Source organism: Pholcus phalangioides, unplaced genomic scaffold (assembly GCF_987345545.1).
Source record: "Pholcus phalangioides strain wild (caught in Gottingen) unplaced genomic scaffold, Ppha-v1.0 ptg000017l_1, whole genome shotgun sequence".
NCBI lineage: Eukaryota > Metazoa > Arthropoda > Arachnida > Araneae > Pholcidae > Pholcus > Pholcus phalangioides.
The window spans coordinates 38619865-38639072 of NW_028301610.1; the positions used below are offsets into that span (position 1 = coordinate 38619865).

The window sequence follows — 19208 nt, forward strand, 5'->3', positions numbered from 1 at the left end:
TACTTTTTTAATTTTAAAAAAAACAATGCAAGCAACCGATTTTTCATAGTTTGTTTATATCATGAACTTAAGAAATCTGTAAAAGAAAATTGATTCAGTTGGCTAGAAAGTCAAGATGATATGAAGGAAGACAAACAATCGTCCTGCGATCAGCCTCCACTTCGTGATGTCACGACTTCAGTGTGGAGGCTTTCTTATCTATAGTCTATAGGGGGTGTTGACTGGGCCTCCCTACTTTCTGCCACATTTGATGGTAACTGTAATATAAGATCATCAAGGGTCTTCTGAGCACTGTCTAGATGTGTCAATGCCACGGCATACACAAGCATATCCCAGGGAAGTGGGGGAGGGGGGTTTTGATATTATAATTTTGCAAGTAAATATGGAAATTATTAACAGGTACTTTAAGGGGGACCCAGAATATGTAGGAATTCCAGAATATTATTTGACCCAGGGCCCATGGTGCTGTTAAAATGTCGTTGGCCCATGCATTATAAGAGTAATCCCTTCCTTGGGTGTCAAAAATTAAGTATAAAAAATTTGCAATCAATGATAGGATTTTCTTAAGTTTTGAGAATAATAACAAAAGCGTAATAATTAAATAAATAATTGTAAGGTAAATAATCATTAGTGCACTAAAATGATATAGCTTCATTCAAACAAAAATACAAATTATGAATCAGAAATACAATTCCTTGTACCAAGTATACAAAGTTCCTTGTAAGAAAGGTCATCACACTTATATGGGCATTTTTCACCATAAGCTTTGGATCTCATTAGCCCATTCATCGGCTGTTGAAGATAGAGACAAACAGCTTAATGCATTTGAAAGGGAAGGTTTCAAAGTTATTTTTTTATTTCCATCCATTTTACTTCCATTTTTTTTAATACCCATGCTGCAAATAACATGGCGAGAAATGCTATATAGACTTGGCATCCTCTGTATCACTAAAGGTGTGTGTGTGCGTGCACATGTATAAAGTTTGTAGTAAGGAAAAAAACTCTGAAACCTTCTCTTTCAAATGGTTCAAGCAATTTGTCTTTTTGATAGCTTTTTTTTTTATCAAAAGAGGTCAACACTTTTGGACCACCCTGTATATGTGTACAGTATATACAAAGAAAAAATAGGGTTTTAGATATATTGTTCTCAGGGCTGGGTGGGGAGGCATTTACACCTGCCCAAAATTGGAGGGAAGCTTTCCTTCCCTTTGTCTGATTTAAGGTTAATGAAAGAAAAAGGTACAGTACGGATAATATATAATAATTTTTTCCCCTCTTCTGGGTTTACTTTTCTTTGAGTTGGAGGGGGGGGGGGCGGGGTGAGCACATGCACAAAATTCGGAAAAAAGGCCTTGAAAGAAAACACACACAATTTTTAATATAGAATAGTGAAAATAATTGTGCCGGTTAAAGAATTAAACCTAAAACTAAATCACAATCAATGAAAAGACTACTGCAAAATAGACTTACAATGAAATCAATTGGCTTACTGGATATTATGCCGAGGTGAACAGGAAAAAGGTGTTTCTCTCCACCGGAATTGAACCCAGGATTGAGGTCCTCTGCATAATATCCAGAAAGCCTATTGATTTCATGTATCTTAGCAGAGCAAAAAATCATCATCCATCTCTAGATTGACAATTTCCTTAAATATAATATTGTTACTTATATGTTAATATCTTTCTATTTTCATAGGGTTGTGGAACTTTATGACATGAATGTCGCTCTTCACTTGTTAATACAAGATATACGGAAAACTGGATGTTGTGAAGATATTTATTATTTGAGATGTTAATTTTTTTGAGGAAGGAAAACCTCATCTCTGCCTCTACCGGGAGTCAAACCCGGGTCCTTCGATTGCCGGACGAGTGCTCTGACCACTAAGCTACATAGGAGATAGAGTTTTTCCTTCGCTAGAGCGTAATATATGTGCCGAACGGAACCGTGCAATGGACGGTGAACCGATCAGCCAATAGCTCATGGACGACGATGACATCTGGTGGCTCGTCGTCCATGAGCTATTGGCTGATCGTTTCACCGTCCATTGCACGGTTCCGTTCGGCACATATATTACGCTCTAGCGAAGGAAAATCTCTATCTCCTCTGTAGCTTAGTGGTCAGAGCACTCGTCCGGCAATCGAGGGACCCGGGTTCAACTCCCGGTAGAGGCAGAGATGAGTTTTTCCTTCCTCAAAAATATTAACATCTCAAATAATAAATATCTTCACAACATCCAGTCTTCCGTATATCTTGTGTAACTTTGTTCGGTTATATGATCAAAGTGTGATATAATACACTATGGTAGCATTAAGAAAAATATTAATAATAGAAAAATGGCAAAAAAAGTCATTAGACCCATAGAATACTTTACAAAGCACTGCAAAAACCCTCACAATAATGGAAAATAATGCATCAATCATTATACATCAGGCCACAGAAATAGATGACTGCTCAATTATATCTCACTATCTGATTTGGTTAGGATTACTGTAATTTCCTGCCTATAATTTGCAGATTATACATTTAAAAAAGAAAACATCCAAATTGCCATGTATTGATACTGGCCATTGGATATTATCTTCAGCTTTTTTTTGCTTTCAGAGAGATTGGAATGAAAATATTCAAAAAATAATCTCTAAAATATAACAGATGCGAGTAGAAGAATCAAAACCTTTTCTAAAAAACATGATCAACAATCTGTTCTTTAAGATTTCATTTGTGATGACAAATCATCCCCGGAATGCTTATGAATCAAAAGAGCTGGCTTTTTTTCATGCATGTTCAAAATGAAAAGTATTATTTTTAATTCATGCATAGTTCATGAACTGGAGCATTTTCACAACCACCACTGTGAATTATTAAGAAACTTTTATCCCTCAAATTAGCGAGAGAGAGAGAAATTCACACACAACGCTGCAGATTATACCCTTTTGTGGATTATATAGGAAGGCTTTTTTTTTCTCACAGTAAAAATTTTTTATGAGCAAATTACAGACAGAAGACAATTCTGATTGAGCAAAATTCAAAATATGAATTTGATGTTGAGGTAATCTATGTGTCATGTGAAAGTGAATTTAAATTTAAAGAAGTAACTTTTAATTATTAGGGAAATATTTCTTAAAAGTTAATTAAATGAAGTATGTTATCATATAAACAATAAAAACCATCAGATATTCAAAAATCTAAGATGACTACATGTACAAAAACAAGACATACAAAAAAAACTGCTACTTGTCCAGTGATCTGAAATTCCAATTTTTTTTTCAAAAGAGCTGGCTGTATTTTCAAAACCACCTCTAAATAACAAGCAAATAAATATTTCCCCAAAAATCCACAACAGCTGTGAATAACGGGATTAAAAAATGTATAAAACTTAACATTTTAACACATCACATGAATATATAAAAAATGATTGGTATAAAATGTATACAACAACATCATTATATAAACACATAACTAATTCATTTGTCATTTCTATTCAATCATTTTGGAAATCTAGACAGTAATATCGTCTTATCAAAAAATCTATTTTGCTAACTGTTTCCATAATTGCAAGAAACTTGATTAGTTTGTCATGGTTTTAAAATAACTCTGGACCATTCATATACAGTTTTTTTTCCTTCCCTGCATGAAAATAATGAAGAAATTTATGAACTATTTCCATAATGGTAAGACACTACAAAATATAATTTTTGAGTACTGAGAAAAACATGCACTTTTTACAAAAAAAAAATGTAAAGGAAATTAGGAATGAGTATGTAAAATGTATTAATGCAAACATAATTCACAAAAACTTATGATTGTTTAATAATTTACAAGAAATGAGATTCACGCAAATCGAAATGTGTTGGAACTTTTCTATCAAACCATTCAATAATGAATGGGATCTAAGAAATCGCAAAGAATGAATTATATTTAATGATAGCTAATCTAGTAGCATGCTAAAACCCCCACTGTTAACAGAAACTAACCATATGAATGTTACAAACAAAAATTTCATTTTAAAAAGCACATTTCTAAAAAAAAATGACTTCTGTCTATATTTCTTTCTAATAAGAAAGATTCTGTAATACACAAATATATATCTCAAACTAAAAATATTCATCACACTTACTCGACACATTACCAATATTTGATCAAAATAAATCATTAAACATTTGTACAAATCTGTGTATGCATAAGTAGTATTCATGTACTTTAAATGGTCTTTGTTACAATGTTTACACTACAAATATCAATTCCACTACAGCTCTATTAATTTAAGATTTTTTTAAACAATGCTTAAGACACATAAAAGCACTACACCAATGGTTTCAACTAACAAGAACTCATCAAATATTTTGAAAATAGGCATGAAAACTCGGACTCAGAATTTGTTCGAGCACAGAGTACTATGTGAACTAAAATTATGTTATTTTATTTACAGAACATGAACCATCAATAAGCCTACTCAATTTTTCAATCATATTCACTATATCATATATTGAATTTCGAGTATGCCCAGGTATAGCTTTTATTTTACCATCTTCTTTATTTCCCTGAGATTTAAAAACATATTAAGAAGGCCTCCATAAAAAAACAAAGTAAAATTCTTACTTCACAAAGAAACAATTTTTGAGTGGTTTAAAATATATTTTAAAAAATATATATAATACAAAAAAATATTTCTTTTTAAAAAGAAGTTAAACATGATGCATGAAGTGCAGCAAAAACTACTGTAATATAATTTTAAATTAAAACTTGTAATAACCACAAAAAAAGAAATAAGCAGCAACGATTTTACAAGATTTTTTTTTCCGCATTTTGCACAACTTTCTAGGTGGTAATGCAAAAATAATGATAATATTCTTGTGTGCATAAAATTTGTTCTCTTACAGTTTAAAAAATTTGCAAATTTGTGTGTTTTTTCTACATTCTTCAACATGTAAAATGGTGCTTGGATACTTTAAAATAGCTGCAGAAATACCAAATTGAATTTCATTTGTTCAACACATATTTACATTTTAAAGCCATTACAATTTGTACATAATATTGAGACATGCATGTAAAAGGCATGAACCTCTAGGCAACTGAATTGAAATCATACAGTTTTCTCAATAAGGATCTTAAATATTTCTAAAAGATTAACAATACCAATTAGGTAACCATCTTCATGATTCCCAACTTTCCATGGCTTTTCATGAGTTACTGTTAAACCTTGTGGCACAGCAACTGACTTTGCAAAATCAATCATCCATATGCTTGCATCATTTTTGTCATTCACAAAGAGCAGAGAGCTACCAATTAGCTATAAATAACATGTAAACAACTATTATAGTAGCTGCAGATTACTATCATAAAAAATAAAAATATTTAATTACTAATACTATTCAGTTATCAAAAAAATAATTTTAGAGAGAAATTTCACTCCTCTCCAAAATTTTAAGGATATTTTTGTGAAACGACGAGTATTTGTTTTTTTAAATCAGTAAGAAATTACTCATTATTAAAAAAAATTACCTAAAATATGAAGGAGTATTTTCACTCCTCAGTGAAATTAGAAGTAAAATTGAATTTTGATGCATGAACCACATGTCTAGATACATATTGGCAAACACTAATGCTATTTATATGTAAAGATTTATCCTGAATCTTGATTTATGTTGGTTCAAATTTATTCTAGTCATGTGCATAGTGGCTATGTGATTAAGTTTCAAGCAATTGCAGTGCACTGCTATTGCTTGAAAGTACTATATTATACTTCACTTATCAAATTAACCCTTTCACTTACAAGCGAATTGGCAAGAAATTTGGATGTGATCTATTTGACAAATCTGCAATAAATATAGTAATCTTGTGTTCTAACCTAAACGCACATTAGAAAAAGGGGAGGAAAAAAACAAATAAAAGCCTAGACAGTATAAAAGATAAGGTGATAAGAATGTAGGTATGAAGTTATATCTCTTTCAATCTTATAAGAAAGACACATCATATGTGAGGAAAAAAAAATCACTCTCGGGGTATACAAAAAAACCAAAAGGAAAAAAATTGTAAGGTTGCAAGGAAAGCTTCAAGATGATCAGTAGAGAGGAAAGAAAACAGAGTAAACTTGTTTGAATTCATTCCACTGACATTTGGATGAAATATTTCATCCTTTGATCACAAAGTAGTTAAAAAAAACTTTCAATCATTTGATCATTTTTGACGCACCATGGTCACTTTCTGGAAACGAGGGCTAATTAGACCGGGACATACAATTTATTGCTTATTCTGAACCACAGCGTTTTTTTTAATACTCCCCGAGGGGAGCAATTTTTTTCTATGCTCATGTTGTCACTGTATCTGTTGTACCTCCAAGTAAGGAAAGTTTCTGACAAGGACAAATGAGGTAACAAACTTGCGACACTTCTAAACATCCTTCAGTATCTTATTGATCTCGGCTGCCGTGCCCAAAAAACTTTCACAAATTCTTACACTTATGCAATTTTCATTCACTTACATCTAAAGCTTTTTTTAATACACTACACATTAGTTTCACAGCCATCATGTGATGAAAATTGTTTGTTCGGGTTCGAAGACCGTTGTCCGTTTGAGTTAGTTCTCAACATTTCCCCAACACTAGTGGTTGGCATCATCAGGAGAATTAATAAAACTTTGATCACTTTGATCCAGTTTTATCAATTCTCCTGATGATGCCAACCACTAGTGTTGGGGAAACGTTGAGAACAAACAATTCTCATCAGTAGTTTCACATTCTGAAGCTGTGAAAAAAACTTTCTTAGATTTATGAACTTCACATTTGTAACACTCACGATATACTCATTATGATTCCCTCTTTTTTTCATATAACTATATTATGTTGTTGCAAATTTTACAGTTGATTACACATTAAGGAGGATTTTATACTGAAAAAGTAATAATTATGCCTCTAAAAAATTTAAAAAGTAACTTTGCAACAAATAACCAAGAATGCTATTTTTAGTGTGATACATCAAGTGAAAAAAATTGTAACTGTTTTTTGGAACAAAGTTAATACAATGCACATAATTTATCAACTCTAAATGCTGACGAGTCATGCAAGCTTAAGCAAAAGTATATTCAACAGAAACTTTAATAGAGCATAACATACATACAAATTGTTTAATGTTTTGAAAAAATATAACTTGCACCAGAGTCAAATGTCCAATCTCATCTATTTCACAAATTTGAACAGTGTTATAGCTTCAAAGATATAGTCAAAAATATATCCTCTGTATTGAACGAATATTAGGTGGGGAATAAAATTCTTGGCAGAAATTTATTGTTTGGAAAAAAGGATACAGAAAAACAAAAGCAGGAAATATCTTTTCTGAAGAAAGTCATAGTAGATTATTACACTGTGGTTGTCGGTCATATTGTCTGTCATCCTAGACAGACAATATGACCTTGCCCACATCCGAGATGCCCACACTCCAAAAATTCATGGAAATACAATGCAATACATGTCACCTCTCTTAATGCAGACATTCTTCAACATGTGCATATGGGATGTCCAGAAATCCCCCATAAATGTTTTCTTTGTGTCAGGTTTGATCCACTTGAAACAGCAAGGATTTGATTTTATATAATACTTTAGCCTAGGAGTTAGATGTTGTATATTTTAGCATGTGTAGATGACATCCCTACTCAGAGATTGGCATCGGAAAAATTCTTGAAAAGCCATTCCTGGTTCAAAAATGAACTCGTGAAGCATGTGTATTTTATCATCTCTGGGTACTTTCGTTTTCCACTTCATATATTATCAACATTATATTATTATTTTCATGAAAGTGATTCTTCTGTGATTGATTACAGTTTAATGTGAATAACCAACACCATTAAATTCCATTTCACGTCTTTTTTTTCAAATAGGTTGTCATATTTTGCTGTCTTCAATTAAGGACACTAGTTTTTTGCATTGATCATCAAATAATTCTACATAGACTGCCAGACTGAACATTTCCCATGGCAGCACAGTACAACATTGCACAAGACATTCTCGTTGCTTGTATAAGATGGATTCTGTGATTGCTAAGGCACAAACTGTATTAGATGAAAGTGAAGGTACATAATTTTAATTTCCTTCTCCACATTTCTAACTCCACCAGTATTGCAGAATATTTGATTCAAATCAAGGCCGTAGCAAGTGGGGGGAAATTAGGGGTCTGGTCACCCCCCCTCCCCCCAAAATGTGAGGAAATTACTGAAAAAAGGGAAAAAGATGGCCACATCTATTGTTCTATCACTTTGGTTCCCCCCCCCCAAAAAAAATTTCTGGCTATGGGCCTGATTCAAATACACACTAAATAAATATATATATATTCCTTTCAATATGTCACTTTTTTTTCTCATTTGAAATCCAAGACTTGATCTGGATCATATGGATTAGGGATACACCGAGAGCTACAGGGACCTTAGAGCAGATTGAAACATCCCTCCAATATGTAATCATGTGTGATAAAAAAAATATAAACTGTTGTTTTTTTTTCACTTTCTTTCAAAGAATCTGATTATAACAAAATTATGAATAAGAAAATCGAGATAACTGATTTTCAATCCACTTTGGACAATTTGCAGTTATATGCAGATATATTTTATAGTGAATTTTTGCTGTCATGAATGCCATTCTGAAAGAGGCAGTGAAGAGAATGTGGAAAGATAAAATCCTAGAGCATATATATGTGCTGGAACCCATTTCATGAAATGTGATAGGAAATGTTTAAAAATACTGTATCAATGAGGTCTCCTTTCCCCATTGATGTTAAAAAATAATTTCTCAATAATAACTCAAATTTTATTACGTTTGATTGTAAATTTCATCACTTTTTACCCATATTCAAATTCCAAAAAAGTTATTTTGTGACTTCTACAGGCTTGTGAAAATTGATTACTATGTCCAATCAGCTGTAAACAATAAAAATAGTTTATTGGTGGTCTTCTGTATAAGCTTTCAGAAACTTGTGTGTTGTTGCCCCATATATTGCACCGTCTTCTCTCATACGTATCATGACATTAATCAAAAATTTTCATAAAAATTAAACAATATTTTAAAAGCAGCCAAAAAACTTTAATATCATTTCGACTCTTCTATACACAATCATAGCAAGTGATGCTTTTATTTGAGAAATCCATAAGATGCTAATAAAAAATAGGTGTGTATGACCTATTTATAATGGAAACCAAAACAAAATCTACAAAAAAATCTACCTCATGACTTTGAAAAAACTTGGATTTCTGCAAACATCTGTAAATATCCTGCAAACGCTGTTGATATTTAACCTAAAAATAAAAAATTATTTCTAACTTTAACAATATCATTCTCATTGATAAATGAGCCATTAAGAAAAAATTGCTAAACGCCAAGAAAACTAGTGATTAACAGCAAAAAATCAAGCAAAAAATGGAATAATTGTGAAAGCCAGTATCAGTGATACTAGTACTTTTGAGTATTATTGAGCAAAGGTTCATCTTCTATATAATTAGAGAATTTAGCAATCAATTGCAATGAAAGTAGATAAACTTTGTGCTATCACATGAACACAAAAAACAGTAGACTCTCGATAATCTGGCCATGCACCAGTCTATCTGGCCATGCAATACAGGTGTATTAAACTGAGACAGGCATATGTATTAAACAGACACTACGTATTTATATGCGAGGATAACATCACTCTCCGCTATCCATAGAAAGGATTTTAACAGCTGGCTGATGCGAAGATATATTTAGTAAAGAGAAAATTCAGCTGCCTCTGTGCAGGGAATCGAACCCATGTCCTTTCACTTTCTAGGTGAACGCCCTAGACCAGTGTTTCTTAACCTTTTTTTGCCCATGGCTCCCTTTGAACCATATTTTTTTCTCGTGGCTCCCCTGTCTTACCCAGAGTTTTCGACCCTCATCTAGGAGCAAGATCCTTTATTCGTATTGAATTGATTTTGTCAGTGAATGTATAGCTACTGAACGAAAATTTTGCAAATATGATTGGCCTCCAGACCACTGGCCTAGAATTTGAGCTTCCCGCTAGTCTGAGTTTTAGTCAGGGCCGTCTCAACATCATGGGCGCCCTAGGAAAAGTGAGGCTATGGTAGTCCCATATTTAGCTGGAAATAAACAGCCTATATATTTCCTACTTATTTTCAAAATTTACTGTACTATACAAAATATAAGGTGAGGGTCACTTATGAACATGAGACCTCCGGGCATGACCCCCTCACAAGAGTGGGACTGACAGAGCTGCAGCCCGGGACGTGATATAGTTTTCATCTCATTTTTGTTTTTCACACTATATTTAATATAGTGGAGGGGGTCTGAAAAATGTAGCCGGGGGCCTGCGAAAAACCCCACCCCTAGGGAACCTGCTGCAAAATGTAGGCCAGGTGGGTACATGCCCTAAGACGGCCCTGGTTTATGGGTGGTCGATTCTGTAAAAGTGTATAGTCACTAATGCAAAACCTTTATTTCTTCACACTTTAATTTTTCTTCTCAGCTCTCTGCAGCCCTCCAAACCACCTGTCATGGCCCATTTCTCCATTTTCTTCTGTGGCCCCCTTGAAGTATCCCAGTACCCCTAGGGGGCCATACAGCCCCCGGTTGAGAACCACTGCCCTAGACCACTAAACTAGCGAGGCAACGAATATCTCAATCTTTCCTTGGAGCTTGTGTAGTCTAGTGGTCTAGAGCCGGAAAGTGAAAGGACATGGGTTTGATTCCCCGCACACACACAGGGGCAGCTGAATTTTCTCTCTTTCCTAGATATATTTTTGCATCAGCCAGCTGTTAAAGACCTTTGTATGGATAGCAGAGAGTGATGTCATCCTCGGATAAGTCTCCATCCGGTGGCACCATCAGTAATTGTTAGCTTTGATGCGAATTGTGTCCAACCGTCCATGTACTGTACGGTCCCATTCAGTGCACACGAGCTCTAAGGAAAGATTGAGATATTCATTGCCTCTGTAGTATAGTGGTCTAGGGTTTCACCCGGAAAATAAAAGGACGTGGGTTCGATTCCCCGCCAGAGCAACTGAATTTTCTCTCTTTCCTAAATATATCTTCGCATCAGAAAGCTGTTAAAAACTTTTGGCCATCCCATTTTAAGTGAGAATTGAAAATCACACCCAAAACTTTTACTGAGGAATTGTATTGAATTTCCAAGTTATACAGGGTGAAAACCTAAGTTTTTTCATTTGTACTCAAATAACTTGTGAACCGGTGGTTATAAAAAAACACACTTTCAATTAGAAAAAGTATCCAAACAAACATACCCATTTTAGATATGCCATTTATCTTACAATAGGCCGTACATGTTCTAAGATACAAAATTTAATTTTTCATATATTCCCCATTCTCTAACATCCAGTTAGAAAGTTTTTGGGCCGTCTCTTCTGAGCCTAACAAAAAAAATGCCATGTTTGTAAGTGCAATATCAGCTGAGATATTTAAATACAATATAGAATATTGTGCAAAATTGTGCAAAGTGGGGAATAATAAACCTTGTGAAAAATTGTTGCTGTTTATTTCTTTTATTAATAATTATCTCAATTCCCAATTTTAAATTATTTTGGAGTAATTTTTGCCGCACTTTATGTATCATGTTTAATTTCTTTCAAAAAAAATTATACTTTTTTTTTAAAATATATTTCAAACTACTCAAAAATTGTTTTTTGTGAAGTAGGAATTTTACTTTGTTTTCTTATGGATTCTTTCTTAATATGTTTTTAAATCTCAGGGAAATAAAGAAAGATGGTAAATAAAAGCTATACCTGGGCATACGCAAGATATTCAATATATGCAATAGTGAATATAATTAAAAATTGAGTACGCTTATTGATGGTTCATGTTTTGCAAATACAATACAATTTGAACCCTTTTTGATGAACTATGATATTCAACAAATTCCTAGATTTAACTAATTTTTTTCTGAAATTCTAGAAAAAACAAAGGTAAAACCCCTATTTAATAAATAGAAAACCTTGATACAAATATTTTTTGAACTATCCGAAAAAAATTTCTTATTTCTTGTCATCCAAAAGCACAATCTGAAGAACTGACTTCTCAGGAATTGACCTTCAACCCTTCTTTAGAGGCAAACAAAAAAGGAGGAAACAGTAATCGGTTTATTTTTTGAGTAAAGGAGATTTAGTTGATCCATGAAATGATTATTTTGTTTATACATTTACACTTTATTTACAACAGATAATATTTACATAATACAAACGCGAACGCTGATAGACAAAAATGTGACCTGTGCACCGAGAGACACAGACAGGACGGGTTCGTGGGTGAGTAGAACAATAACAAACAAGCAGAGCCAGATACCTTTGACTCCCAATTTCTGCTGTGTTGCCACTAGCAGAAAATAGAATAATAAGTACACTGCTCAAAACAATTAGGGGAGCACATGGTTTTAACAAAATTACGCAAAGATGTATACAGATAAGTAACATAAAATGAATCATCCATAATTTAAAGCCTAGCAGGAAACGGAAGAAGAAAACTTCATATGCAAATCAAAGTTCATGACATCAAAAACCAGAAAAAGGAGATAAGAGCAGAAATCGGGATGTTGCAGAAACGTCTGTTTTACTGCCGTAACTGTGAAATTCGATTGCGCAGTATTTTTTTTTTTTGAGACAAGGTGACTTGAGGATGTCTCAACAACGTGATTTACCGGAATCCATGGCATGGCGTGTTATAGGCAGACTGGAATCCTGGCAAACACAACGTAGTGTCGCGGACGCTGTTGGAGTCGCCAGAAGTGTTGTTGCAAGGCTGTGGAATGGATTCCAAGAAACAGGAAATGTTAGACGTCGACCAAGGCAAGGTCGGCCACGCGCCACTACAGCAACTGATGACCGGTATATACGGTTAACAGCCCGTCGAAACAGAACATAGAATGCTACGCAGCTGCAAAGACGGTTGCTCTTGGCAACAGGACGAAGGGTGTCCAGCCAAACAGTACGTAATCGGCTTCATGAGGGAGGGCTCTATGCACGTAGGCCAATGGTCTGCATTCCGTTGACCCCACGCCACCATGCGGCCCGAAGAAGATGGGCTGCTGAACATCGAGATTGGGAGCAACATGATTGGAGCCAAGTGCTCTTTACAGACGAGTCCCGATTCAGTCTGGAGTGTGACACCCGACGTGTTCTGGTATGGAGGGACAGGGGCACTCGAAATAACCCCGCATTCATTCGTGAAAGGTCACAATACAGACAAGCTGGTTGGATGGTATGGTGTGGAATCAGCATAGGCGGACGTACGGACCTGCATATCATTCGGAATGGCACTTTGACGGCCCGAAGGTATGCAGACGAGATACTGTGACCTCATGTCATCCCTTATGCTGGAGCCATTGGAGATTCCTTTGTTTCCCAGGATGATAATGCCCGACCGCATAGAGCTCGTCTGGTGGGGAACATGTTTGAAGCTGAAACAATACAGCGTACTCTCCTGACCTGAATCCAATCGAGCATGTTTGGGACATGCTCAGACGACGCATTGCTGCGCGACCAAGGCCGCCTGTAACTGTCCGAGACTTGCAGATTGCACTTCTTGAGGAGTGGAACAGTATTCCTCAAAGTCTGATCGATAACCTCATCACATCCATGGCAAACAGGTGTGCAGCAGTCTTAGCTGTTCGAGGAGACCACATGCCCTATTAAAACTCATGCATCATGTCTAAACAGTACTTTTTTTTATCGTTTACATGTAACCAAATTGTTGCCCTAAATCATCTTTTTTCCATATTTTCAAAGAATTAAAGCTTAATTCTAAATTTTTTTACGTCTTTTTTCTGTATTGCGCATTGATACGCGTGTACTATCCATTGTATGCCAATACGTGGCTGTCTCGCACGGTTTTCTTCACTTTTTTGCTTGCTCCCCTAATTGTTTTGAGCAGTGTATATAAGCTGTGGAAATACCCCAGCGCCATCGCATAGCCATTCAGAATGTGTATGGGAAGGTTTCAGTGGCCAATCGGTGTACACCAATACCATAAAACTGTCCACATGTTTAGATTTCAGTAAAAAAGTAAAGTTACTGCAAATTTATGGTCTGTCTAGAGTGGCAGGTCATCTGAAGAAAAAACGTTTTTTGATTAATGAAAAAAATTACAATTTCAACATAATTTGATAAAGATGTTGGACATACCAAACAAAATAGCAAGCATTTTTTTCATGCATCCTGACTTTTCTCAAGTTTTATACATATATACACTAATTTCCATAAATTAAGGATAATGCCAGTTCCGGCAAATAAAGGTTCAGAAAGAAAACAAACGTTACTTATTCATAAAGCCCATTTATTGAACAAAAGATAAAGAACAGAAACGATGGTTTATGTATGATACCATTCATGAAAACTATGATTTTTGCTCCCTGGAGCAATTGTAAAAAATATCTCCTTTACAAAAACTTACTATTGCATGGTTAATACATTGTACAGGGTGATCAGCGAATAAGCCCCTATTTCAAAATTAAATTTTTCTCTACAACAAAGATCAATAGAATTATGCGATAAACGGTACGTTTATTAGCAAAACTGTAAGAATGTTGTACAGAAATTTCGAAAATTTAGTTTTTTTTTTAATTTTTTAAAATTAAAAAAAAAAAACTGTAGATTTTGGGGTTCCGAAAATCCTCATTTGTGTGAAGAGAAACCACTGCATTTGCCTAAAGTTACTGCATGGGCTGCGGTATGCTAATAAACCTACCGTTTACCGCATAATTCTATTGATCTTTGTTGTAGAGATATTTAATTTTGAAATAAGGGCTTATTCGCTGATCACCCTGTATGTCTCCCATGCGATGAAATACAGTCCGTACAACGCCTAGGCACATGCTGAGTTTCAAATTATCGATCTGATCTTGGGGAAGATTACTCCACTCAGCAATCAATGCTTTCCGAAGTTCCGGTACACATGTAGGAGGTGGTTGACGGGCTGCAACTCGTCGGCCAAGCATGTCCCACACATGCTCTATCAGATTCAAGTCAGGTGAGAATGCTGGCCATTCCATATGGGTTATATCCTCAGATTCAAGGCATTCTTTTATGATGTTTTCACGGTGAGGACAGGCGTTGTCATCCATAAACACAAATTCTGCACCCATGGCACCCCTAAACAAACGTACATGTTGTTCCAGAATGATGTCCCAATAAATTTGGGCTTTCATGGTTCCGGTTTGAACATGCAGATCTGTTCTGGAACCCAGTATAATTCCCCCCCAAACGAGCAATGCTGCACCACCGTAACGGTGTCGTTCAATGATGTTGTCTTGGTGGTAACGGGTACCTGGCGTTCTCCGTATGAAAGTCCGACGTGAATCAGACTGCAAGCTAAACCTGGACTCGTCGGAAAACATCACACAAGCCCACAGTGACGATGTCCACATTGCATGTTCTCTACTCCAGGCTAATCGCTGCCGACAGTGAGTTGCCGTGAGCGGAACACATCTGACAGGCCTGCGAGCATATAGACCAATATCTCCCAAACGTCTGTACACTGTTTGCCTTGAAACTGTGGTACCCGTGGCTGCAGATAGCTGACAAGACAGTTCGGATGCTGTGCTCCGTCTGCTTCTTTTGGCAGTTACTGCCAAATACCGGTCTTCATTTGGCGTTGTAACTCGGGGGCGACCTGTACTGTAACGTCGACTGACATTTCCGTTATCTTGGAATCGTTGCCAAAGCCTAGAGATGACACTTTGGGCAATTCCAAGTTCCTCGGATACTTCCATCTGAGTACGCCCACATTCCAGGCGGCCAATAATTCTACCACGTAAAAAATCATCCACATGCGTCCTCTGTGTCATAACTATTCGCTTATGGCACTGAGCGTCTTACAGAACTCTTGTGAACAATTTTCCTTTATTGCCACCATTCCTTATATAACCCCCTCTTACACTCTCGTTATTGTGACGTACTATTGGCATCATCTGGTGGCTTCCTGAAATTTGCATATCATTCTTGCAGATGTGTGTGATAATTCTACAAGTGAAATTTTTACTTTAGATTTCGATTTCCGTGTGATTCTGAATTATCCTTAATTTATGGACATGAGTGTATTTTGCAATTGTTGTCAGACAACAATTGACTTTTAAAATTTGCCATTTCGAGTGTGTTCATGCTCCTGATCAATTTTACCCCTGATTTAATGATTTCCTTGATTTGACGAATAAAACTGTTGCTTTCTCTTGATTTGTTAAATCAGGGTTCGATTTAATATAATTTTAGTTCACATAGTACCTCGATGCTCAAAGAATTTTGAGTCAGAGTTTTTATGCCTATTTTCAAAATATTTGATGAGGTAGTTGGAACCATCAGTGTAGCTTTTATGTGTCTTAAGCATTGTTTAAAAAAAATCTTAAATTAATAACTAGTTGAATTGATATTTGGAATGTAAATTCCGTAACAAGGACCATTTAAAATACATGAATACTACTTATGCATGCACAGATTTGTGCAAATGCTTAATGATTTATTTTGGTCAAATACTCCTAATGTTTTGAGTAAGTGTGATGAATATTTCAAGTATGAGACAAATATATTCAATATACAATAGATTATTATAAATTCAATATTCGTATTAGAAAACATGTTTACTGAGATATTGTTTGAATATTTTTTTCACTGAAAGTATGTTTCTATAACCAAGGGTTCACATGTTATTTTAGCTGAAACAGATACAAGTTTCACCTTGTACTGTATTGCATTCTGAATTCTGACCATGTTTTCACTGCTGTTGTCTGATGAATAAAATTTTTTCAGGTTAATAGTCTGTCATAGGTTGGAGTTTGAACAGTATGTAGCCTATGATGGCCCAGTAGCTGGAAAAACATTTACTCATCATTCTTAACTTTAGTCTTAGCACAACTTCAGTCTACTTCTACTGGCATAGAAAAAAAATCACTGTTTTAACCCTATTTTTTCCCCTCAATTTATACACTACTACAAATATTTGCACTAACATGCAACCATCTTAATATTGAATTCCTGATTTTCAAAAGTTACCAAAATGAAATTCTCAGTTACACTCTAAACTTACAAGTACAAAGTTAGATCCTTCTGCAAAGTCCAAAATCACATCCATAACTTGATCCTTAGTTTTAGTTTGTTTGAAATCTCGACTGGTACTACCATCAGATTTCTGAAATCAAACATTAAAAAACTTGACATAATGACATTTTTAAGAGCAAATGATCAGGTATAAGATTTTTGTACTTTTTCTTGACTATCTTCATGCAGGCAATTCCCTATGGTTTTACATCCATAGATGCAAGTTGCTTCAGAATATTCAACAGGGGAAGCCCAACAGTGAATGTGTTTGCCTAGTGTTGAGCACACAATTTGCCCTCAGTAGATGCTATCTATTTTCTGAATAAGAAGTGTAATATTTCAATAAATGTATTCATGTAATGTTCTAGATCTGTGGCACAACTTATATTAGAATGAATGAATTCATTTTAATGAATGAATAATTTTCTAAGACAGGGTTTGCATTGGTTTATACAACCACTACTTGCACTATACTGAACTATGAGAAGAATCAATTGTAGTAGATTTGTGTCCCACTTACTCATTGAAATGTATAGGGCCTATTGTGATTTGCAGCAGAATTGGGTTTTTACCAGGTCATGGTAAAAACTAGATTACTTACGATAATAGATTACTTACGACGTCAAAAGATAATAATTTATCTAATACTATTAGAATCTGTGCATTGATGATAACTCATGTGTGAGCAGAGTTGATATTTTTAATTAGCTAATAACAATAGTTATTACTTTGTTACTTATTTAATCATTGAATTCGTCAAAAAAATATTAGTTTAATCTTTAATCAATAATTATTAGTTTACTATAAAGACAAGGTGTTCATAAACTTGTTTAGAAAAATTGAAGTAGTGAAAGCATGTATCAAGACAAATACTTACAATGGAACCTATGGTCACAATCCACTCAGAGTAACAGATATTGTAAAGTGAATTGTCCACATTGAAGTTTCAACAGCAAAAGAAAAAAAAAAGAGGTATAACAAAATCATGAGTTGCACAATACCATGCATATTAGCCAATGACTCAAAGGAGATTCTCAAAGTGATGTCTGAGGGTGTCATTGTACACTTCACATTGGCAAATGAAAGACTGGTGCACCCTCTCGTAGACTTCTGATAGAGGTACATGCCAAATTTGTGGGAGAAAAATGTTGATTGCGTCCATAGGTTCCATTGTAAATATTGTTCATCATGATATACGGGTACTATCATTCCTCCAATTTTTTCTAAACAGTTTATGAACACCCTGTATATAAATATAGTAGATAAGAGAATGAACCTCAGTGAAGTTAATAATTTTTATTACTGTGTCACTTCCATACATTACTAGAAAAAACAAAAAAAAAATTATGTTTCAACAGATAAAAACACTTAAATGAATGCTTGTTGTTTGTTCCAAATTTTCAATTACAATGTAAACAAGTTTCTGAGTGTATACCAAATTTTCAATTTTTTTTTTCTTTGATCCATCTGTTTGCATAAAATGTACAGAAAGCATGCGTTTGTAGTAAAAATACATATGGAAAAAGATATAAATGCAGAATATTAAAAAAAATAAAATAAAAATTTAATGGTAGGTAGTACATGACTGAATGAGTGGATATAATACTATCAGCCCCACGATTTACAGAGATTTGACTGCTATTAGTGTCAATATGTAGAATACACTGTGGGGACCTGAAGAGGATTTGAGCTTAGCTCTCCCCCTCCCCCAGGAGGAGGAATGCTTGAGGGAGGGAGTGCAAGTGACCTGAGCCCTCAGGTTCCAGAACCTATGCTCTGTGTGTACATACAGGATGAATCTGACCTATTCTACCAAACAAAAGGAGGTGATAGACGAGCCCATGTTTGGATCATGAAACACCCCACCAACCCAGTCCTATCTCAAACTGTTTTCAAGTTATGGTGGATAATTGATTATGGAAAAATATGTGTCAAGTCTAAAAAAACCTGCATTTGTGAAGTGTCTAAGAGACCTACATGCAAACTAAGCACATATTTGAAAAGAACTGAAAACATTACATAAGACGACATCATTTTCATCAAAATATCTGGATTTATATTTATTGACAAGCTACAAGCACTGAAAGACTGGCAAAGCTCAAAATCGAATTGTAGAATAGGGGTCACATTTACCAAAAACTTGTCCATTGCACCAGCTT

General features: G+C 34.9%; 1 protein-coding gene across 1 annotated transcript in view; it reads right to left on the reverse strand.

Annotated features, from left to right (window-relative positions):
• Positions 1-4686: 4686 nt before the first annotated feature.
• Positions 4687-19208, reverse strand: part of IP3K2 (Inositol 1,4,5-triphosphate kinase 2) — a 43946-nt gene continuing 29424 nt past the window's right edge. The window contains exons 7-9 of the mRNA XM_089246391.1: positions 17039-17140; positions 9205-9276; positions 4687-5287 (exon numbers count right to left, since the gene is read on the reverse strand). Of these exons, the coding sequence (XP_089102517.1) occupies positions 5081-5287; positions 9205-9276; positions 17039-17140 (381 nt within the window). The 3' untranslated portion in view covers positions 4687-5080. The remainder of the gene's footprint in view (positions 5288-9204; positions 9277-17038; positions 17141-19208) is intronic.